The sequence below is a fragment of the Ictalurus furcatus genome, chromosome 12 (genome assembly GCF_023375685.1).
Source record: "Ictalurus furcatus strain D&B chromosome 12, Billie_1.0, whole genome shotgun sequence".
Lineage (NCBI taxonomy): Eukaryota > Metazoa > Chordata > Actinopteri > Siluriformes > Ictaluridae > Ictalurus > Ictalurus furcatus.
The window spans coordinates 24,648,735-24,670,142 of NC_071266.1; the positions used below are offsets into that span (position 1 = coordinate 24,648,735).

General features: G+C 43.4%; 4 protein-coding genes across 4 annotated transcripts; all 4 read right to left on the bottom strand.

Moving 5' to 3' along the window:
* Nucleotides 1-1,293: 1,293 nt before the first annotated feature.
* On the bottom strand, nucleotides 1,294-6,393 carry LOC128615716 (XK-related protein 8-like). Its single transcript, XM_053638019.1, has 3 exons — nucleotides 5,438-6,393; nucleotides 3,587-3,777; nucleotides 1,294-3,471 (listed from the first exon to the last, which is right to left on the bottom strand). The coding sequence occupies exons 1-3, from the start codon at nucleotides 5,743-5,745 to the stop codon at nucleotides 2,732-2,734; spliced, it is 1,239 nt and encodes a 412-aa protein (XP_053493994.1). The 5' UTR covers nucleotides 5,746-6,393; the 3' UTR covers nucleotides 1,294-2,731.
* A 59-nt stretch (nucleotides 6,394-6,452) lies between these two features.
* On the bottom strand, nucleotides 6,453-8,254 carry LOC128615717 (XK-related protein 8-like). The gene is made up of 3 exons (XM_053638020.1): nucleotides 7,947-8,254; nucleotides 7,479-7,669; nucleotides 6,453-7,395 (listed from the first exon to the last, which is right to left on the bottom strand). The coding sequence occupies exons 1-3, from the start codon at nucleotides 8,252-8,254 to the stop codon at nucleotides 6,668-6,670; spliced, it is 1,227 nt and encodes a 408-aa protein (XP_053493995.1). The 3' UTR covers nucleotides 6,453-6,667.
* Nucleotides 8,255-11,747: 3,493 nt separating this feature from the next.
* Nucleotides 11,748-16,446, bottom strand: LOC128615881 (XK-related protein 8-like). Its single transcript, XM_053638262.1, has 3 exons — nucleotides 15,529-16,446; nucleotides 14,294-14,484; nucleotides 11,748-14,204 (listed from the first exon to the last, which is right to left on the bottom strand). The coding sequence occupies exons 1-3, from the start codon at nucleotides 15,834-15,836 to the stop codon at nucleotides 13,450-13,452; spliced, it is 1,254 nt and encodes a 417-aa protein (XP_053494237.1). The 5' UTR covers nucleotides 15,837-16,446; the 3' UTR covers nucleotides 11,748-13,449.
* A 1,810-nt stretch (nucleotides 16,447-18,256) lies between these two features.
* Nucleotides 18,257-21,373, bottom strand: LOC128616275 (XK-related protein 8-like). Its single transcript, XM_053638853.1, has 4 exons — nucleotides 20,909-21,373; nucleotides 20,761-20,783; nucleotides 20,180-20,437; nucleotides 18,257-20,083 (listed from the first exon to the last, which is right to left on the bottom strand). The coding sequence occupies exons 1-4, from the start codon at nucleotides 21,217-21,219 to the stop codon at nucleotides 19,263-19,265; spliced, it is 1,413 nt and encodes a 470-aa protein (XP_053494828.1). The 5' UTR covers nucleotides 21,220-21,373; the 3' UTR covers nucleotides 18,257-19,262.
* Between the last annotated feature and the right edge of the window lie 35 nt (nucleotides 21,374-21,408).

Consider the following 21,408-nt stretch of genomic DNA (forward strand, 5'->3'; position numbering starts at 1 on the left):
GGACGTCGTGGGTGCTGTGAGATTCGACTGAACAGTGCTGAGCCTGAAGAAGAATACGAATAAATTGGAAAAATCATACAAGCAGCTTCGACTGAATTACGAATGTCTTGTTTTTTCCTGTACTTATTTATATCGTGCCTTTTTAACTATAAACCTTACAGTGTATCATCTTAAAAGGATTTGCTGTAATACTGCAAATGTTTAGATGTTTTTTTGTGGTGTTTTTATTACGTCTTCGTTTTATCAAACATGTCTACGAGGAGGAGGATGTGTGTTTTTTTGTTTTTTTGTTTTTTAACTTGATTCTGAAGCCCAGTCGTGCTCACGCCTTTACGACGACCGCGACGTTATCGAGCGCTTCTGCTTCTGCTCGCAGTGTAGTGCCGGTTCGTGTGTAATTAACAGCGTTTGTCGGAGATCGCTCGACGTGCACCGCGTCGTTCTTTCAGCCCCGTCGGCACGTGCCTCGGTCAGTTTTTCCCTTCGCGTTTTCGTTCTGGTGCACAGAGCGAAGTGGGCGGAGTCTTGTCTGTTTCTGTGCTTCGCTGATCACTTTGAGACTTCAACTGCATGGACAATCAAGGACACGATAACGGATCTACAGATTCAGCGTTTTATGGATCGCGTGAAAAAAGCGGTTCACGCTCCAAAAATGTACTTTTTGTTGATGTACAGCATATGTGATGATCTCTCTCTCTCTCTCTCTCTCTCTCTCTCTCTCTCTCTCCACTATTCTGTCATCCTGTTTTTATTTTTATTTCATCATCTCCCATGCTTGCTTTTTTTTTTTTTTTGTGAGCAGCGTGTAATTATATTTGAGCCAATGCTCCGCCTCTGATGATAAAGCAGCTATGACAAATCATTTAGCCCAGTAATTCTAATTATAGAGTGTGTGTGTGTGTGTGTGTGTGTGTGTGTGTGTGTGTGTGTTGCGCAAGTATGAATGGTTTCTTTGGCAAGTACTCTACTCCTGATGTGACTTGACTACATGTTACATAGGAAATAGTTTATTAATTGTACTCTGATGCAATTTCTTTTATTTTTTTATGTTATTTGATGATTTTTTTTTTTTTTTTTGGTGACCGGAATACTGTTTTGTTTTTGTTTTTTTTGGCCCGGATAAGTTTTCCTGTGTATTATAATACTATTTGTGGCAGCATAAATAAAAGGTTTTGAAACTCAATCGGATGGTGTCACTCCACCGCGGCGAAAATACTTCTTATTCATTTGTACTGAAGTTTAACGCCGCTTATTTTTAACGTGCTTTATCCTGGGGCCATTTTAACATAATCATCATTACAGATATAAATGAATACTCCGCATGTAAGGTAACCGTGGGAATATGAATATCCCATTTTACACAATAAATTAAAGACAAGACGCTGAGTGGAAAGAGCACGAATCAGTGGAACGAGTAATTGATCTGATTTGTTTATAAAACAATAAAATAGTATCAAAATGTAAAATTCACATTCATATATTCTACATATACACCGATCAGCCATAACATTAAAACCACCTGCCTAATATGGTGTAGGTCCTGCTTGTGCCACCAAAACAGCTCTGACTCGTCGAGTCCATGCCTCGACTCGACGAGACCTCTGAAGGCGTGCTGTTGTATCTGGCACAAAGGCGTTAGCAGCAGATCCTTTAAGTCCTGTAAGTTGCGAGGTCGGGCCTCCGTGGATCGGACTTGTTTGTACAGAACGTCCCACAGACGCTGGATCGGATTGAGATCTGGGGAATTCGGATGCCGAGTCAACACCGTGAACTCTTTGTCGTGTTCCTCAAACTGTTCCTGAAGAGTTTTTGCAGTGTGTCAGGACGCATTATCCTGCTGAAAGAAACGACTGCCGCTTGTACTCGGTCTGCAGCAATGTTTAGGCGGGTGGTACGTGTAAAAGTAACATCCACATGGACCCGAGGTTTCCCAGCAGAACATTGCCCAGAGCATCACATTTCCTCCACCGGCTTTCCTTCTTCCCATAATGCATCCTGGTCCCATCTCCCATCACACACACACCCAGCCTCCAGATGATGTAAAAGAAAACGTGATTCATCAGACCAGGCCGCCTTTTTCCATTGCTCCATAATAGAGTTCTGATGCTCACATGCCCATTGTAGGTGTTTTCGGCGGTGGACAGGGGTCAGCATGGGCACTCGGACCGGTCTGCAGCTACGCAGCTCCATACGCAGCAAGCTGTGCTGCACTGTGTTCTGCAACCTTTCTATCAGAGCCAGCATTAAAGTTCACAGCAGTTTGTGCTACAGTAGCTCTTCTGTGTGACCGGACCAGACGGGATAGCCTTCGCTCCCCACACACATCGATCACCCTGTCTCCGGTTCACCGGTTCTTCATTAGACCACTTTTGGTAGGTACTAACCACTGCATACTGAGAACACCCCCCGAGACAATTATGGAGACGCTCCGACCCAGTCGTCTAACCGTCACAATCCGATCCTTGTCAAAGTCTCCCAGATCCTTCCGCTTGCCCATTTTTCCCGCTTCCAACACGTCAACTTTGAGAACTGACTGTTCACTTGCTGCCTAATAAAATATATCCCACCTGTTAAAAGGTGCCATTGTAACCAGATAATCAATGTTGCTCACTTCACCTGTCAGCGGTTTTAATGTTATTTAGCATATAAATAATGATAGTACGTACAGTATATTTACATATTGTGTACATTATGTTCATACTAGTAAGGTTTTTCTGACCTAAAATCCAGATTAGTAGTAGAAATTGACAGCCATGTTTTTCATCCTTTTGTGGACGCCAGTTACGATCCTTTGATTTGGAGGTTCAGGCGTCTCACACGAGTCTGTCTCTACATTATAGTCTAGACTGTGTAGTATTAGCTGGGGATCCCTCTCTGGCTTCTCATCTTTCTCATCCAACTGTAAGTCTGGTTGTTTGGGATGAAATTTACAGTAATAAACCAGTTTCAGTAGGACTCCTATAATGTAGATGATGATTAACATGACAATAAGTAGGTAGGGATTAATAGGTAGTGGACCAAGACGAGCTGATTCCACAGATCTCCTCCACCACCATAATCCTAACAGGAGCATCGTGTCCACCCCTATAACCATGTGGTAGATGATTCCTCTGAGTTTCGTATTTCCTTCCGCTACATTAAACCAGCTGAAGTACCAGATGAGGGCTACGGTGGCCCGGTACAGCCATTCTCCAGCTTTAGTGTCCATGAAGTCTGTCTTCTGCCACCAGGCCCAGAGGACCAGCAGCGTCCACAGGGACAGGAAGTGTGCGGCGATGTAGCAGGGCAGGACGGAGGCGAAGAGGGACACACACACCACACGTGGGCCAATCAGGAACAGGTTCCACAGGAAGTAGATTACAGAGGAAGACCATCCCATCTTTTGCTTCTCAGGGACGAATGCACGCATGTTGCGATGGTAGGACAACATGGTGAAGGAGAGGGAGGAAAGAGACCCGACAATTTTAACGACTGAAAAGAAAGAAAATAGAATAATATCAGATCGTATCCAATCCACGTCCAAGCCAAAAGGTCCAGAGAGAGACTGTATGACGTTGGGGGTTTTTACGATTTAGTTTTGTCTCACCTGTAAAGATATGGAGTTCCGGCATCTCCATGATGAGAGCCGTCATCAAGACGAGCTGTGGGGCGCTTTCAGAGAACGCCTCGAACAGACGCAACATGCTGAGATCGTGATTCAGGTACACCGCGATCCCTGTATGGCGAAGGTCGCTCTGTTTAAAACTGCGACTTGAGATCTCCATTACAGCTGCGAACCTTCAGATCAAAAGAAGGAAATGAAGTAATGTGATCATTCTAAAAAAAAAATCTAAATGAAGATACACATATATGGCCAAATGTATGTGGACACCTGACCATCACACCCATATGTGCTTCTTCCTCAAACTGGTGCTACATCACATGGAGGCGCATGATTGTCTAGAACAGGGGTGTCCAATCTCATCCGGAAAGGGCCGGTGTGCGTGCAGGTTTTCATTCCAACCAATCAGGAGCCACACCTGATTCCACCTGTTTAATCAGTTGATCTTGGCTTTCAGTTGACTCAGGTGTGGCTTCTGCTTGGTTGGAATGAAAACCTGTACCAACCCTTTCCAGATAAGATTGCCCACCCCTGGTCTAGAATGTCTTTACAATTTCCCTTCACTGGAACTAAGAGGCGCAAACCTGTCCCCCCCGCCCTCCACACTCACAGACAACCTGAAGACACGTGAGAGTACTGAGGATGGTACCGCTTAAAAACCTTCAAATGAAGGTATCTTTAGGACCGCAATGGCCACAAACAGTTTTGCACTCAAGTCTCCATCAGTGACCAGTTGATAACTTCATGTTAAAACTGTAATGAACTTCCTGGTTACACAATCGCACTATTTGACCACGTAGTGCGCGGTTACAGAAGGGAACTATTTATAATTACACTATCCGTGTCACACGGATGAGGACAGGTTCCCTTTTGGGGTCTGGTTCCTCTCGAGGTTTCTTCCTCATATTGTCTCAGGGAGTTTTGTTCTCACCATCGTCACCTCTGGCTCGCTCATTAGGGATAAATTTATTCAAATTTGCATCCTGAATTTGTATATATGTATAATTCTGTAAAGCCGCTTTGTGACCGATGTCCATTGTTCAAAATAAAATCGAATTGAATTGTTCCAGCATGACGATGCGCCTGTACACAGAGCGAGCTCCATGAAGACGCGGTGTGTTAAGTGTTAAATTTGGAAGAAGGTGGAAGAACTCGAGAGTCCTGCACAGATCCCTGACCTCAACCCCACTGAACACCTTTGGGATGAACTGGAACTGGAGTCTCCTCAACATCCCAACATCAGCACCTGTCCTCATCCTCACTTACGCTCTTGTAGCTCCCCACATCCACGCCCCAAAATCTATTGAAAAGCCTTCCCGGAAGAGCGAGTGGGGCGCGTCATAACAGCAAAGATGGAATCAATCTGGAACGGGATTTTCAGCAGGCACATACGGGTATGATGGTGATGGTCAGGTGTCCACAAACTTTTAGCCATATTGCATCTCGATTAATTATTAATGAATCATTTTTTTTTTTAATCAATACACCAGTACATAGCTAGATCTATAAAGCGTGTGGCTTTTCTGCGTATTGGATCACATAAGAAACAGCAAACTGTACTAGGTCAGTGAATATTAACACTGTTTGTTAAACTGACACTTCTATCTGTTTGGGTCCAAAGGTCCAACGCCCAAGAACTGATAATACACACTGCATTAATGGTTGACCTCAAGAGGTTTAGAGATAGAATTATGGACTCGGTGTTAACTGATCAAATAAAATAAAAACAGGTTACGGTAATGGACGTAGAACTTTCATCGAGCTGTATTTCTATTGCGTTTGTTTGTCAGGATCCCTCCCATTGATTTATCTCAGCTATATAGAAGGAAAACAAACCTGAGGAAGACTCCGAGCTGGCAGATGTGCACCGGAGCCAGTAAACCGTGTCTGCTGACGAAACGCTCTACTTTGGTCTCCTGGTTTTTGGAGGAATCGGAGTACCAGAGCCAGCTGAAGATCTGTAGGAGAAGCGAGGAAGCGAGCAGAAGAGAGATCAGCAATCCCATGGAGAAGTATTTCTGCTCTTGGTAGAGGGACACTATGGCCCACAGGTCCAGCACCACGTCCGCCAGGAAAAGCAGCAGAGACAGCACCGAAAACAAGACGTCTGAGAGCAGTAAATTAAAAGGAAATCCTTCCTCCATGGCAAGACCTCGACTGTTTTCTGAGAAGCCAAGCGCAGCTTTGGGGTATGAAATGAAATCAAAACCATCTTTTGTACTTTGTGGGAGTGTACTGTGTTGCGTCACTCGGCCGCGTGTAAACTTGGGGAATGATTCATCGGAATGTTACGGCAGGCAGTAAAACAGAACATCTGAATAAAGGAAGTGATATACAGGACTGTGCAAAAGTTTTGCCCCCCCCCTTTTTTTTCTTTCTGTTTCTTTTTTTTTTCTTTTTTCTTTTTTTTAAGTACAAACTTTGCTTTAGATTTTTTTTTTTGAAGATTTCTACATTATCGAGTCTGTACAAAAAAAAAAAAAAAAACATTTTAGATTCCCAAACATTAGATTTCCAGCACAAAATGAAACGCTACAGAAAAATGTGTGTGTGTGTGTCAGTAAAGAAAGCAGAGTATTAAGAGGTAAGAGACACTTTTCAGAGAAGTAAACATAAAGAACGAAGGCTGCCGGGTTTCGCTGCGGAAATAAGACGCGAGTGAGACGGTCGAAGTCTCCAGAAGAACCGTGTCTGGTTCTGTAAGACTCTCAGTAACACTTACAGCTCGTTTCATTATAAAACCGCACTGATACTACCTCGGACTACTCTTTTTATCCGACCAAATATTGACTTTGTTTCATTTACTGTTTACCGCTCTTTACGTTTGTTTGGGTTTTTTTTTTTTAAATGTAGGCATCTTTGCATGTGCATAAAACCTTTGCACAGTCCTGTACATTTCCCACGTACAACAAGAAAATTACAGAAAGAGTGTTCACATGCATCATTTCATACACTTCACAACGAATCTGGGATTTAACAGCGGTACAGTTGGAAAATAGAGATGGAATGCCATGTTGTATGTTATATAGCCGACATTCTGTACATTTTCATGATCTCAAATCCAGTTTAGCTGTAGAAACTCACAGCCATGTTTCTTATCCTCTTGTGAATGCCAGTTCCGAGTTGTCGAGTTGGCTCACGTGCCGAGGCACAGGCAGATTCAAGGTCCTCAATCATGTCCGTCTCAATACCAAAACGTTCTGCATCCCCTTCTGGTGTCATCTGTAAGTCTGGTTGTTTAGGATGAAACTTCCAGTAATAAACCAGTTTCAGTAGGACTCCTATAATGTAGATGATGATTAACATGACAATAAGTAGGTAGGGATTAATAGGTAGTGGACCAAGACGAGCTGATTCCACAGATCTCCTCCACCACCATAATCCTAACAGGAGCATCGTGTCCACCCCTATAACCATGTGGTAGATGATTCCTCTGAGTTTCGTATTTCCTTCCGCTACATTAAACCAGCTGAAGTACCAGATGAGGGCTACGGTGGCCCGGTACAGCCATTCTCCAGCTTTAGTGTCCATGAAGTCCGTCTTCTGCCACCAGGCCCAGAGGACCAGCAGCGTCCACAGGGACAGGAAGTGTGCGGCGATGAGGCAGGGCAGGACGGAGGCGAAGAGGGACACACACACCACACGTGGGCCAATCAGGAACAGGTTCCACAGGAAGTAGATTACAGAGGAAGACCATCCCATCTTTTGCGTCTCAGGGACGAATGCACGCATGCTGTGATGGTAGGACAACATGGTGAAGGTGAGGCCGGAAAGAGAGCCGATGATTTTAAGGACTGGGGGGAGAAAATAATATTGTATACAATTCAAAATGTACCCAAATAAGCCAAAAGGTTCTGATATTTTTTCTTTGTCTGACCTGTGAAGGACTGCAGCTCCGGCATCTCCATGATGAGATCCGTCATCAGGACGATCTGTGGAGCGCTTTCGGAGAACGCCTCGAACAGACGCAACATGCTGAGGTCATGAGTCATGTACTTGGTGACCCCCTTTATGAAAAGGTCGCTCTGTTTTAATCTGCAGACTGAGATCTCCATTACGGCTGCAAACCTTCAAAACAGAAATAAATCCTAGTGCACTAGACACCACGCACACACTCGTTCAAACCTGGGGCGATTTAGCGTAACCATCAATTTACTGTAAATTATCCATGAATTCAGCACATCTCAGAACAGACCTGTAGAGATAGGATTTAGACTCAGGACTCACCTGTTGCTAATTCATGACTTAAAAACAGGTTCTGTTAGTGGACCTGTATTTCTACTTTATTTGTTTTATGTCGCAATTCCTCCCACAGATTTATCTCTGCTATATAAAAAGCGCAAACCTGAGGAAGACTCCAAGCTGGCAGATGTGCACCAGAGCCAGTAAACCGTGTCTCCTGACGAATCTCTCCACTTTGGTCTCCAGGGTTATGGAGGAATCGGAGTACCAGAGCCAGCTGAAGATATGCAGGACAACCGAGGAACCGAGCAGAAGAAATATCAACAATCCCATGGAGAAGTATTTCCTTTCTTCATAAAGGCACTCTACGGCCCACAGGTCCAGCACCACGTCCGCCAGGAAAAACAGCAGAGACAGCACCGAAAACAAGACGTTTAAGAGCACTACATTGAATGGAAATCCTTCCTCCATGGCACGAGCTTGGATGTTTTCTGAGTATTCAAGCACGAGCTTGGGAGCATGAAATGAAAACCGATCCAGGTTTTAATTATACCTGAGGCTGTGTGAGAGACACCTCCCTCTATTGCGTAACATCGCCGTGATTGTTGAGAATGAATCATGCGGTGGGGGGGGGGTGTGGCGTCTGGGAGGGGGTGTCACAAGGTAAAAGAACTGACACACATTAAATACACACAACAACCAGACTATATTATATATAACCAGACTATGAAACTATATATTGGCATACATACTCGAGAGTGTACACATGCATTACTTTTTAAATAATCTAGGATTGAACAGCAGTAAAACTGGAAATTCACATTCATAGGTCCCACCCACCTCCAGGAGAGGAATGTGCACGCCGATGGACGCGACAAAGGGAACAAGACAGAGCAGGAACTTTTTTGACTACCCCATTATCTTTTCCCCCACACTGCTGCTGAATGCTCAAACTGGTCAGAAGGAATTATATTTTTTCTATAACTGCAGCTCTGACTAGTTTTGGCTGTAATTCCACTCTAAGGTTAAAAATAAATGGCATTTAAACCGTGGTGTTGTTTTGCACAGAAAACCATGTCTCTTTTTTTTGTGCTCTGTTAGGAGAGGTTTGTTTGACGTTTAGGGAAGAACTCTCCGGTGTCAGGGCTTTGTAACAGTCAGTAAGTGTTCCACCGAGGGAAAGTCTTCAAGTCTTTGAGGACCTGGATAAACCTGCCAGTCCATCCTGTAGTGTACAGTGCGACAACACTGTTTGGCTGCAATCTGGGCCAGGACGGCTTGCCATCACTGACATATAGAAAATTCTAAAGGGTTCACAAACTTTCAAGCACCCCTGTAATTGTTTATATTAGCAGATGGTTTGCTAATCGCGTTTGAAAGAAAAACAGAAAGCCTTTATCTGTAATATATACTTTGCAGTATTTTCTTTGCTTATCCCAGCTTGTTACGAGGTTTCGTCTGCAATAATAGTTTATTTCTCAGTCATTTCCACTCGCAGTAGAAGTTCACCGCCATGTTCCTCGTCCTCTTGTGGACGCCGCTTGTGATTCTTTGAGGTAGGGCTGAAGCTGTGAGGACAGAGTCAGAGTCTGTTTCGGGCTTCTCTCCAACGTCCACCGTATCCGACTTCTCATCTTTCTCATCCGTCTGTAAGTCTGGTTCCGGTAATAAACCAGTTCCAGTAGGACTCCTATAATGTAGATGATCGTTAACATAGCAATAAGCAGGTAGGGATTAATAGGCGGATTGGCACCCTGTCCAGGGTGTACCCCGCCTTGTGCCCGATGCTCCCTGGGATAGGCTCCAGGTTTCCCCGTGACCCTGAAAAGGATAAAGCGGTATAGAAGATGGATGGATGGATAAATAGGCAGTTTACTACCTGGGTACTAGCTCCTCATCACCTTTAATATGTTGTAGTAGAGATAATCAAATTCATCCGGGGGGGAGGAGAGTAGCATGCTAGACAGGTTTCTTCAGTGTTTATTTCTTATGCCAAGATATGTGTGCTTTGTCATATAGGCCTACCTCTGAGCTAAAGACAAACCATGATTAACTTGCAGCTTGCTAAGGCAGCCATGGCCTGGCAACAAGAAAAAAAAAATAACTAAAAACTAATCACAACCCCGAGGAAGACTCCAAGCTGCAGGATGTGCACCAGAGCGAGTAATCCATGTCTGTTCATAAACCTCTCTACTTTGGTGTCCAGTTTTTTAGAGGAATCGGAGTACCAGAGACAGCTAAAGATCTGCAGTAGCACTGAGGAACTGAGGATTAGGAATATAAACACCCCCATGGAGATGTATTTCTGGTCCTGATAAAAAAATATACCAATGTCCACACGTTCGCTGCCACGTTCCAGAAGAAAAGTCGTTCTTCATGGCATGAGCTCGGATCAAGCCCCGTCGAGACTGAAATGTTCTGAAAAGAAACGAGCCTTGGGTGTGAGTGCGATGTAAGACTAAACAGGCTTCTGAAAAGTGTGCGTGCCATTTACACCTCGTCTAAACGCTCCTGTTTGATGCCACACCCCTCTCTTTAGAACCACTACTGTTTGCTGTTCTCCGTAGTCATTGAAAGGAATTCAGTGGCATGCGGAAAAGACAAAAGAAACGTGATCATACTGACCATTCTTCGCTGCTGGTGTCGTAGAGTCAAGAGCACACCATTTGTACCTGTAATATTTAGATTTTGCATATAAAGGTGCATATATTGGGCGTTTAAAGTTTTACTCAAGCAGCGATACATGTTTCCAGGTGTGTCCTCAGTGCAGGACACTCGAGTTCTTCCACTCCAGCCTTGGCAAACCTTGTCCTCATGGAGCTCACTTTGTGCACATGGGCATTGGGGTCTCTTAGTTCCGGTGAAGGGAAATTGTAATTCTACAACATACAGAAACATTCTATGAAATCATTTGCATCCAATTTTGTGTATCGGTTTGGGGACGAATCACATAATGGTGTGATGGTCAGGTGTCCACATACATTTGGCCATACATACAACCTAATCCCATTGAAGGATTCGTACTAAATTGCTAAGTAACATGCAAAGGAAATGGTGGTACCCTAACCCTAACCTTAAACTTTCAAAACTTATTAATACGAATTAGCTGAATGCTAATGAATTAGCACGCATGAGACTTTGTTGACAGTGATGAATAAAACCTAATACTTACAAATAGATGGTCAATGACGCTATTAACGTTGCGCAATGCATTATATCATGAGGCGTTGATGGCATAATAAGACTGATGTTGGGAAGTGAGAATTTGATGTTGGTCCAGATTGGAATTCTTAAAAAAAAAAATACAGGGATGAGCTACAAAAGATCTGGAACCAAGATTAAGCTCGACCAAAGTTTTGAGAAAGAAAGGATTTGCTCATGATCCAAAACATACAAGCTCATCTGTCAAGCGTGGTGGGGGTAGTGTCATGGCTGGGGCTTGTATGGATGCTCCTGGAACATTCTCACTAATCTTTATTGATGATGGAGCGCGTGATGGCAGCAGAATGAATTCAGAAGTCTACATGAACACTTTGGTTTCCGCTTTACAGAGAAATGCAGCCAATCTAATTGGGAGGAACTTCATCATGCAGCAAGAAAATGACTGAAAACACACTGCCAACTCAGCAAAGGACTTCATCAGGACGGGAAAAAGTGGAAGAAATAGGTAAAAAGTGGTCGGGTCAATCACCAGACCTTGACTCAATTAATCAGCATTTCACCTCCTAAAGAGGAAACTGCCCCATGACCCGGTAGGATAAGCGGTATAGAAAATGGATGGATGGATGGAAGAGGAAACCGACGGGAGAAACCCCTCCCCAAAACAAACACCAGCTGACAGAAGCTGTGTTACGAGCCTAGAAAAGCATCACAAAAGAAGAACGCAACAGTTTGGTGATGTCAATGAGTCGCAGGCTTGATGCAGTTATTGCAAGGGACACGCAACCAAATATTAAGCCTTATTTACTTTGACACTCTCTGTTCCATTACTTTTGCTCACCTAAAAATGGGATGATCGGTCACCAAAGGTACCATTTTCTAAGCTGTTTAACACATCTAGATGTAAAATTCCATCTTTATATTCATCTCAAACCTACAGCAAAAACAAAAGACCCGGCCTTGACGTTCTCATACTTAAACGTGAAACTTATTCAAGTTTATTTCTCATGTGCACAGAACGTCAGCGATGACTGTACACTGAAACGCTTGCTGTGAGGCTCGTTCTCTGCGGTCAGAGTTGACCGGAATGAGCGAGCACATTTATGACACGAGACACTTAAGGGATCATGTGTGTGTTGACCTGCTGCAAGCGTGTGACGCAACGCTCGACGCTCTTCTTGGAACCTGGATTCGCTCAAACCATGTCGATTACAGAAGCTTAAGAAGCTTCCGTGTGTATATATTTTTTTCTAAACAGTCACGGATATGCGCCAATCTGACTACAGCTGACCTTCACTAAAGATATTTCCTCACTTCTGCTTTCTGTCTATTGTTTACGGACCTCGCGGAGTCTAGTCTTCCTCCACGTGCTTCCTGCAGGGAATAGCGGAAGATAACGTCAGCAGGAACTTAGGACTGGCAGGTGAAGCGGAAATTCTGAGACAAAAGAGCACATTGAACTAGAAATGGTGTATAAAGGGATTTTAATAAATTAAACAGGGTGGACATTTTATTTTTTAAATAATCAAAATTCACATAAATCGTATAATTTAAAAAAAAAAATGGATTTAGTAGTAAACAAACAACATCATAAAAAAATCAACAAGATTGGAAAAGGTTTTAAGAATTCAATCGTTTCCGTTATTCTTACACACAGGACGTTAAATATAACGGACAAAGCGTACATCATTCAACATATTCACCATGGTTACAATATATTAAAATTCCGTGTAATATACCACAGCGTTGCTGAATTCTCAAATCTGATTGGTCAACAAGTGTTGATTAGTTAGCTATAACAGCAGTTCGGATAATAATCCAGATCACAGGTCTATATTAATGCGCTCGAGTGTCCTGAACAGAGCCCTGACCTCAACCCCACTGAACACCTTCGGGATGAACTGGAACTGGAGCCTCCTCGACATCCCAACATCAGCACCTGTCCTCATCCTCACTTACGCTCTTGTAGCTGAATGATCACAAATCCCCACAGCCACGAAACAAACGAAAAACTATATTCATCTTCACTAACTGTTTTATTCCAGTCAGGGCCATGGTGGCTCTGGAGCTTATCCTGGGAACGCTGGGAATTAGGCAGGAATACACCAGTCCATCACAGGGCACCATGTACAGACACATTCAAATTCTCATTCGCACCTAGAGGCAAATTTGCATAGCCAGTCAACCTCACAAGCATTTTTTGGGAAACGAGATGAAACAAGAGAACACTGTGGAAAGTCTCCTGGATGCAAAGCGAACGTGGCACTGCACACGGAGTGTAACCCAAGCTCAGGATCGAAGTGGGGATCCTGGAGCTGTGAGGCAGCCACCCATGAACTACATCTAATTGTTTATATTAGCAGATGGTTTGCTAATCGCATTTGAAAGAAAAACAGAAAGCCTTTATCTGTAATATATACTTTGCAGTACAGTGAAATTATTTTCTTTGCTTATCCCAGCTTGTTACGAGGTTTCGTCTGCAATAATAGTTTATTGCTCAGTCATTTTCACTCGCAGTAGAAGTTCACCACCATGTTCCTCGTCCTCTTGTGGACGCCGCTTGTGATTCTTTGAGGTAGGGCTGAAGCTGTGAGGACCAAGTCAGAGTCTTCAGGCTTCTCTCCGACGTCCACCGTATCATTACGTGGCGCCTGTGGATTCATCTCTGACTTCTCATCTTTCTCATCCATCTGTAAGTCTGGTTGTTTAGAATGAAATTTCCAGTAATAAACCAGTTTCAGTAGGACTCCTATAATGTAGATGATGATTAACATGACAATAAGTAGGTAGGGATTAATAGGTAGTGGACCAAGACGAGCTGATTCCACAGATCTCCTCCACCACCATAATCCTAACAGGAGCATCGTGTCCACCCCTATAACCATGTGGTAGATGATTCCTCTGAGTTTCATACTTCTACTCGCTACATTAAACCAGCTGAAGTACCAGATGAGGGCTACGGTGGCCCGGTACAGCCATTCTCCAGCTTTAGTGTCCATGAAGTCTGTCTTCTGCCACCAGGCCCAGAGGACCAGCAGCGTCCACAGGGACAGGAAGTGTGCGGCGATGTAGCAGGGCAGGACGGAGGCGAAGAGGGACACACACACCACACGTGGGCCAATCAGGAACAGGTTCCACAGGAAGTAGATTACAGAGGAAGACCATCCCATCTTTTGCTTCTCAGGGGCGAATGCACACATGTTGCGATGGTAGGACAACATGGTGAAGGAGAGGGAGGAAAGAGACCCGACAATTTTAACGACTGAAAAGAATTGTAATACTGGATTATTATTATTATTCAGTATGAAAAAGTGAACAGACGAAGTTTAAAATTCAAATGTTCCTTCTGACCTGTAAAGAACTGAAAGTCCTGCATCTGGATGATGTTGGTCACTATTAGTACGATCTGTGGAGCACTTTCAGAGAACGCCTGGAACAGACCGAGAGTGCTGAGATCTGAATTTAGCCTCTCAGTGACCCAGTTTTGGGAAGTGTCCTTCCGTTCAAAGCTGCTGATTGAAAGTTCCAACATACCTAAACACCTACAGGACAAAAACAAATAAATAAATAGACCGACAGAGAGAGAGGGAGAGAGAGTGGCATGAGTTTGAATACCAAAGGCGTCACACCCATCGGTGCCCAGGAGCCACAGGAGCAAAATTGGCCGTTCTCTCTGGGTGGGAGGGGCATACCCTTTCTCCCCTGTCAATCACCAGGACACTAGACAATTCTATGAGCTCATGTATGCGGAAGACAGTTGATAGCACTTCCCTCCCAGAGTGCTACACTGGCCTGAGATGCAGCACGAGCAGCAGTTTTAAACAGACGTTTTTGTTTGGCTTCACGTGTCTCAGAGGAAGCACGTGTCCTGTATGACAGGGGAGACCTGGTGTGTGGGTGGGAATTGGCAGGTGATCAAATTGGGAAGGAAATAATGAAAAACAAAAACATTTAAAAAAAAAAAAAAAAAAAGTAAAGAATAAAACACTCTGGGACATGTCATATTTATAGATTCTACCTACAGGCAAACTGGCGTTGGCCCAAAGTCTATTTCTGGTGGCTGTATCGGCTCTCCCTGTACAACGTTGTGCCAAAATTCCATTAAAGGAGCCATAAAACCGCCACGCCAATGTTGGTCCAAAGGAATGGCTGATGTTGACCCCGTTTACTACAGGGGTACTAGCTCTTCATCCCCTTTAATATGTTGTAGCAGAAGTATTCAAGTTCAGCCACGTTCTGACTCATAAAGAGGTGGGGAGGAGAGAAGCATGCTAGACAGGTTTCGTCAGTGTATGCATGCATTGCCGAGCTCTGACCTAACAACAAACCATGCTATAGCAAATTTGCAGTTAACACAGATTATTGTCCTGTTACAGCACTTGACTAAAAAAACCTAGATAGATATAATAAAAAGTCATCTAGCTATTAACTAAAGACAACCCTCACTAATATACAGCAATCTAACAATCAGAAAGAAAGAATTGAAAAAAAAGTTCATACAAAATGAAACAGTTTTAGCACATGATTAACTTGCAGCCATGGCCAGGCAACAACAACAACAACAACAACAACAATTAATCACAAACCTGAGGAAGACTCCAAGCTGCAGGATGTGCACCAGAGCGAGTAATCCATGTCTTTTCATAAACCTCTCTACTTTGGTGTCCAGTTTTTTAGAGGAACCGGAGTACCAGAGCCAGCTAAAGATCTGCAGTAGCACTGAGGAACTGAGGATTAGGAATATAAACACCCCCATGGAGATGTATTTCTGGTCCTGATAAAAAGATATCACTGTCCACACGTTCGCTGCCACGTTCCAGAAGAAAAGAAGCAAGGACAGCAAAGACGCGAGGACGTCTGAGACGCCGGACCAAAAAGAAACGTCGTTCTTCATGGCATGAGCTCGGATCAATCCCTGTCGAGACTGTAGCTGAAATGCTCTGAAAAGAAACGAGCCTTGTGTTTGAGTGCGATGCAAGACTAAACAGGCTTCTGAAAAGTGTACGCGCCATTTACACCTCGTCTAAACGCTCCTGTTTGATGCCACACCCCTTCCTTTAGAACCACTACTGTTTGCTGTTCTCCGTAGTGATTGAAAGGAATACAATGGCTTCCGGAAAAACTAAATGAAACATGTAATCGTACACTCTCAGAAAGGGTACTGACTATTCTTCGTCGCTGGTGTGGTATTCTTCGTCTTTTGTGTTTAGATTTTGCCCATAAAGGCGCATATATTGGGCTTTTAAAGTTTTTCCTCAAACAGGTCTATAACACATTTTGTATCAGACCTCCCAATCTGTAGGGGAGCAAAAATACTGGAACATGTGACTGCCAGGTGTTTCTTGTTAGATTGATTGTTTAATCAATATTAAATAGCTCTGAACATCTACACTTGGTTTTAGCCTTCAGTTTCACCTCTGTAGACTGCATTTGTTGTTAAAAAAAAAAAAAAAAAAAGATAAACCAACATGAATTCAATGCAATTCAGGTCAATTTTATTTGTATAGCGCTTTTAACAATGGGCATTGTCCCAAATCAGCTTTACAGAAATATGTAAATTCAGGATATATATATTTAAATGTATGAATTTATCCCTAATGAGCAAGGCAGGGGCGACTCTGAAGATCAGGGAGCTGTCTATGGGAGACAAGCAAGCCATTTTCAAGCTGAGAAAAGAGGGAAAATAAATCAGAGGCATTATACAAACACTGGGTGTAGCCAATACAACAATTCGGAACTTCCTGAATGAGAAAGAAACCAGTGGTGTGCTGAGCGGCAGACACCGAGTGGGTCGGCCAAGGAAAACAACAACAGCTGATGACAAACCCAACAACGGCAGTCAGTGACATCACCAACAACAGGGCAGGAGTGAAGGTGTCACAATCCAGCATTCAAAGAAGAATTCAAGTGCAGACATATAGAAGCCATACCATTATCAGCAGTAAGAATTGGAAAGCCAGATTTGACTTTGCAAAGAATTACAGAGATCAGCCACACAAGTTCTGGAACCACGATTAAGCTCTACCAAAGTGATGGAAAGACCAAAGTGTTGAGAAAGAAAGGGTCTGCTCATGATCCAAAACATACAAGCTCACATGTGAAACGTGGTGGCGGTAGTGTCATGGCTTGGGCTCGCATGGCTGCTTCTGGAACATTCTCACTAATCTTTATTGATGATGGAACTCATGATGGCAGCAGCAGAATGAATAGCAAAGTGATTCAATGTTGAAATTCCATCAGAATCATCCTTTTGGTTGAGGTTGGATATTCAGTGCTAAATAATATCGAATCGTTGTTGATAAGTCATTGCTTTTCAGTGTTGAAAAGACAAAGAGTGAATCAATGGTGAGATTTGGTCAGCTTCATTTCCCCACTGGCGGGGCTTAGATTTAATGTCAATCTAATCGTCCCCTCATTCAACACAACGCATATCACCTGACCTCAGTGGGTTCTTTGGTGGTCCAGTGGCTAAGGCTCCTATGCTCTCACTGCCATGGTTTGGGTTCAGTTCTTGGGTGGGTACTCAATGCCGATCCCAAGCCCGGATAAAATGGGAGGGTTGCATCAAGAAGGGCATCTAGAGTAAGACCTGTGCCGAATCAAATATGCAGACCAATGAACATATATTTTTTTGTCCATGTTGATCTATTTTTCCTCATTGAAATAACATTATTTCAATTTTCAACATTGATTCAATGATAGTTTGGTTGATGCAACATTGATTCAGTGTTGGTTCAGTGTTGATTCAGTGTTGATTCAGTGTTGGTTCAGTGTTGGTTCAGTGTTGGTTCAGTGTTGATTCAGTGTTGGTCTGCTATCTGGGATGTGACCTCTGTCTGGTCTCTTCCTGAGTTTCTGTGTTTGACCGTTGCCCTTGCTTTGGCTCAGATTTTGGATTCTGTCTTGGGTTTTGTAAATGGATTCTCCTGAGTCGTGTCAGTTGCATCAGTTGATTGGGCTTGGGGAATTTGGTGAGTCTCATGGAGAGGAGGCCGTCTCTTACCAAAGGTTCCAGTCTCATGACTGTGTTATCTATGACCCTCCCCTGACTATAAGGAAAAAGGCAGGCGCTTAATTGAGCTCTTTTTGGAGCAGTAGACTAAGGCCTGATTTGCTCTACAGCTTTGCAGACCTTTGACACCGCTTACAACAGGCGAAATGAAATCTAAATAAGGCTGGGTGACTTTTTTAAGAGAAATAAGGAGATCGATTTTGATTCTTCTCCCTAATCTTCTGCAAAAGGGAAAATGTAACTGAACCATCAGGCTCGGGTTCACCAATCAGAGGAAGTGATCTCAAGACAGATATTATCTTCACAATAGGAAGTGGAGTTCTCAGTGTGAAACTCTGTTTAGCAGGATCAGCTGACGTCTCATCTTGTCTCATGAGTGTCCCCGTGGTCTGAGCTGATTGTGTCGTGATCGAGCACGTCGCTGACATGAGACTCCGGCACTCAGGGCATCGTGTGTATGTTGACCTGCTGCATAACAAACAGCTGATGTGGTCTTGCTTCAAGGTGCGTTCTGTCCATGAATCCGACACAGAGGGACACGTTCAGCTCTCTTTCAAACGTCACGATAAGGTTCAATTTTTTTTGGCACCCACATCAGATTTTTGGATGTTTGTGGAACCAAACGCAACAGCACCACCAACAGTCGTAAGAAAAATAGACAGACGGGTATAAAACAACACCATGCAAAAAGTCTTACACGGAGTTTTCGAGATAATAATTCAACATTTCATTATGCAATCTTTTTTCTTCTTCTTCTTCCTGCCCGGCACAAATTCGCTTCCACGGATATATATATAGAGGCTGCGTAGAAAGTGTTAAATCGGGACTGTTTGCTTTAAACAAACAAAGAAAGAAATAAAACATCGAGCACACACTGTAAAATTTCCGTGACACTTGACGCTAGGAGATATGCGAAGTTATACATTAACAACATGTTCTCGGTTCTTGTGTGTAAGCATGTTCATAAACTCAGTAAAGTTGAGCCTTGCTTCCCAAAAAGATATTTCCTCCCAAAAAATAATAATGGATTTGTGAAGATATTTTTTAAAAAATCTGTCAGTCCAGAAAAGCAGCCAGCTTGTAGAGAGGTTAGGATACAATAAGAAAAAAAAAAACGTTTTCTGATAACTGTAATAGCACTTGTTGTGGGATTATTTTTTTTATATACTATTTTGACTGGTTCACCTTGAGTTTGTGTTTTATTGCGATTGCTGTTTATGATGTACACGATCTGTAGGAGCACAAAAGAAGGGTAATCTTTGGGATGGGGAAAAAAAGACAGGGAAAAACCAAAAGGTCTAACACACCCTAAATGTCTGGTATACGTCTAGTTCTAGACTCGTAGCAATAGAAATTATCAACCATTTTTCTTCTTCTCTCTTGGACACCAGTACTTTGGGGCAGAACTAGACTTCTGTCATATTCAGGTACAGTTATGGGTTTAGATATCTCAGTGACTACTCTCATACCTTCAGAATTGATCACTTCAATACATGTCTCAGTATGATGTACGTCTGCTAGGAAAACTAATGACTTCTCTGTTTTCTTGTCTAACGGTAAACCTTGATCTGGATTAAACTTCCAGTAATAAACCAGTTTCAGTAGGACTCCTATAATGTAGATGATGATTAACATGACAATAAGTAGGTAGGGATTAATAGGTAGTGGACCAAGACGAGCTGATTCCACAGATCTCCTCCACCACCATAATCCTAACAGGAGCATCGTGTCCACCCCTATAACCATGTGGTAGATGATTCCTCTGAGTTTCGTATTTCCTTCCGCTACATTAAACCAGCTGAAGTACCAGATGAGGGCTACGGTGGCCCGGTACAGCCATTCTCCAGCTTTAGTGCCCATGTAGTCCGTCTTCTGCCACCAGGCCCAGAGGACCAGCAGCGTCCACAGGGACAGGAAGTGTGCGGCGATGTAGCAGGGCAGGACGGAGGCGAAGAGGGACACACACACCACACGTGGGCCAATCAGGAACAGGTTCCACAGGAAGTAGAGGACAGTAGGTGAAGAAAAGCATCCTATCTTAAGCTCCTTGGAGACATGCTCACGCATATTGCGATGAAAGGACAACATGGAGAATGCCATGCAGCTAAGAGAGCCGATGATTTTAACAACTGAAAAGACAAACAATGTTTTATTAACTCTGTAAAATGTCTGGACTGAGAGAGTGTAAGGCAGCTTCTTAATTGATTGATTTATTTTTGTCTGACCTGTGAAGAGGTGCAGCTCTGGCGTCTGCATAATGAGAACCGTCATCAGGACGATCTGTGGAACACTTTCGGTGAACATCTCGAACATCTTCAGCATGCTGAAGTCATCGATCGAGTCCAGGGTGAGCTTCGTCTTGTGTTTCGAGTTGTAGATTGAGACATCCACCACAGCTAAAATTCTACACAATAATACTACACGATAATAATAAAAATCATCATCATCATCATCATTATCATCCTCAGTGGTCGTGGTGTTGCCTCACAGCTCGTTCCTGAGCTCAAGTTACTATCTGAATTTCAAATGTTCTCCCCCATGTTCACGTTTCCTCTAGGCTCACTGGTATTCTCCTACCTTCCACCATGGCAGGATGTGTCCCTAAGTGTAAATGAGTGTGTGAAAGTGTGTGTGCTGCAATGGACTGGCATCTCATCCCACCTAAACAAGTATCCTTTGAGGAGAAATTTTGTTTGAAATTCATTCATGCCAATCCCAGGAACATTGTGAGCAATGTGGGAGAATTCCCCCCAGATAGGATGCTTGTCCATTGCACACACACACACACACACACACATATTCAGACCTAGGGGTAATTTAGCATAGCCACTTCACCTACCAGGAGAAGACCCACACAAAAACAAGAACATCATATGAAACTCAAAACAGACAGTAACCTGAGCTCAGTCGATTTTTTTTTTTAAACCTAACTATACGTTCAGATTGATCTCGGCTATCTAAGATAAACCACAAACCTGAGGAAGACCCCAAGCTGCAAGATGTGCACCACGGGGAGTAACTTGTGCTCCTTGACGAAACACTCTACTCTGGTCTCAGGGTCATCAGTGTACCAAAGCCAGCTGAAGATCTGCAGGAGAACCGAGGAGGCGAGCAGAATAAATACCATCAATCCCATGGGGATGTATTTCTCTTCTTCATAGAGGGACACTATGGTCCACAGGTCCCCCACCACATCAAAAATGAAAATGAGTGGAGACAGCAAAGAAAAGATGTCCAGGTAAGAACAACAACTGCTTTTCTCCATGAGTGCAGCTCACACACAGGCTTCCTAGATGCATACAGTGAAAGCAGATCGTTTTATACAGTCTTTTAAACCGGTGCAAACACGTCCCAAACAACCCTTCGGGGCACCGGTTGACAGGCACACGACAGGTTGTTCGGGTGTTTTTTCTTATCTGTTCTCCAATCCTCTTCATCGAGGAGTAAATGACTA

Excerpts from the sequence above, each read along its gene's own strand:
- LOC128615716 (XM_053638019.1), bottom strand. The coding sequence starts at position 5,745 with ATGGAGGAAGGATTTCCTTTTAATTTACTGCTCTCAGACGTCTTGTTT. Across the intron at positions 3,778-5,437 it reads CAGCTCGGAGTCTTCCTCAG|GTTCGCAGCTGTAATGGAGA; the intron begins GTTTGTTTTCCT and ends TTTGATCTGAAG. Across the intron at positions 3,472-3,586 it reads GGAACTCCATATCTTTACAG|TCGTTAAAATTGTCGGGTCT; the intron begins GTGAGACAAAAC and ends CTTTCTTTTCAG.
- LOC128615717 (XM_053638020.1), bottom strand. The coding sequence starts at position 8,254 with ATGGAGGAAGGATTTCCATTCAATGTAGTGCTCTTAAACGTCTTGTTT. Across the intron at positions 7,670-7,946 it reads CAGCTTGGAGTCTTCCTCAG|GTTTGCAGCCGTAATGGAGA; the intron begins GTTTGCGCTTTT and ends TCTGTTTTGAAG. Across the intron at positions 7,396-7,478 it reads GGAGCTGCAGTCCTTCACAG|TCCTTAAAATCATCGGCTCT; the intron begins GTCAGACAAAGA and ends TTCTCCCCCCAG.
- LOC128615881 (XM_053638262.1), bottom strand. The coding sequence starts at position 15,836 with ATGAAGAACGACGTTTCTTTTTGGTCCGGCGTCTCAGACGTCCTCGCG. Across the intron at positions 14,485-15,528 it reads CAGCTTGGAGTCTTCCTCAG|GTGTTTAGGTATGTTGGAAC; the intron begins GTTTGTGATTAA and ends TTTGTCCTGTAG. Across the intron at positions 14,205-14,293 it reads GGACTTTCAGTTCTTTACAG|TCGTTAAAATTGTCGGGTCT; the intron begins GTCAGAAGGAAC and ends AATTCTTTTCAG.
- LOC128616275 (XM_053638853.1), bottom strand. The coding sequence starts at position 21,219 with ATGGAGAAAAGCAGTTGTTGTTCTTACCTGGACATCTTTTCTTTGCTG. Across the intron at positions 20,784-20,908 it reads TTTGTGGTTTATCTTAGATA|TGGCTATGCTAAATTACCCC; the intron begins GCCGAGATCAAT and ends TGGTAGGTGAAG. Across the intron at positions 20,438-20,760 it reads CTATGCTAAATTACCCCTAG|GCAACACCACGACCACTGAG; the intron begins GTCTGAATATGT and ends ACGAGCTGTGAG.